Here is a 703-nt window from a genome sequence, read left to right on the forward strand (position 1 = left end):
GTCACTCTTTCGCAGATTACTTTCTACTAAGGCCCTTTTCTCTGTCGCTTCCAGAGATGACCTTGCGCTAATTCCCTTTTCTCTTTCCCTCTTTCAGGAAGCAGTCTGGGCGAGGTGCGGCTGACCAGCTCCCCCCTCCTCCACACTATATCGTCGGCGCCCCCGTCAGATCAGCCTTCCCCCGAGGACGACCCCTTCCCGAGGCTGAGCCCGGCCCCTCCAGACCCCCCGGGTGCTGGGGGAGGGGGGCAGGGGGACGCCGTGCAGGAAGGGGGGAGAGAGAAGGCATCCAGATTGGCGGAATCAGTGAGAGAGGAGAGGCGCCGCGGCACGACGAGAACGGGCGAGGGCCGAGAGAGGGACGGCGAAGGCGCTGCAGGAAGCCCGAAGCCTCCCAGCGTGGCGACAGAAACACATGAGCGGAGAAGATTGCCTTCGCTGCCAGCTCTTAACACACAAGTTGCTCACGGGTCTCTGGGTGAGGAAGCCGCCCACACCTCCACTCCCTCCGTCGCTACGCCCGCGACGTCCAGCGTCACGCCCATTGCCCTGCGGTCAACCCTTACGCCCGCGGTTTCGAGTAGAAGCAGCAACACACAGACGCCCACGACGATAGGCCTCGGTTCGGTTCCTGCAAGCGGCAAGGGCGCCTCGACCGCCACGTCGCCACTCTCGACGCCCTCTACGACGTTCAAGACCACCG

General features: G+C 63.9%; 1 protein-coding gene across 1 annotated transcript in view; it reads left to right on the top strand.

Annotated features, from left to right (window-relative positions):
* LOC119590909 (cell wall protein DAN4-like) overlaps window positions 1-703 on the top strand; it is a gene marked incomplete at its 3' end in the record, with an annotated part of 3,403 nt that overhangs the window by 2,327 nt on the left and 373 nt on the right. Inside the window, 1 exon segment of the mRNA XM_037939646.1 lies at window positions 98-703. Within this exon segment, the coding sequence (XP_037795574.1) occupies window positions 98-703 (606 nt within the window).

Source organism: Penaeus monodon, chromosome 28, assembly GCF_015228065.2.
Source record: "Penaeus monodon isolate SGIC_2016 chromosome 28, NSTDA_Pmon_1, whole genome shotgun sequence".
Lineage (NCBI taxonomy): Eukaryota > Metazoa > Arthropoda > Malacostraca > Decapoda > Penaeidae > Penaeus > Penaeus monodon.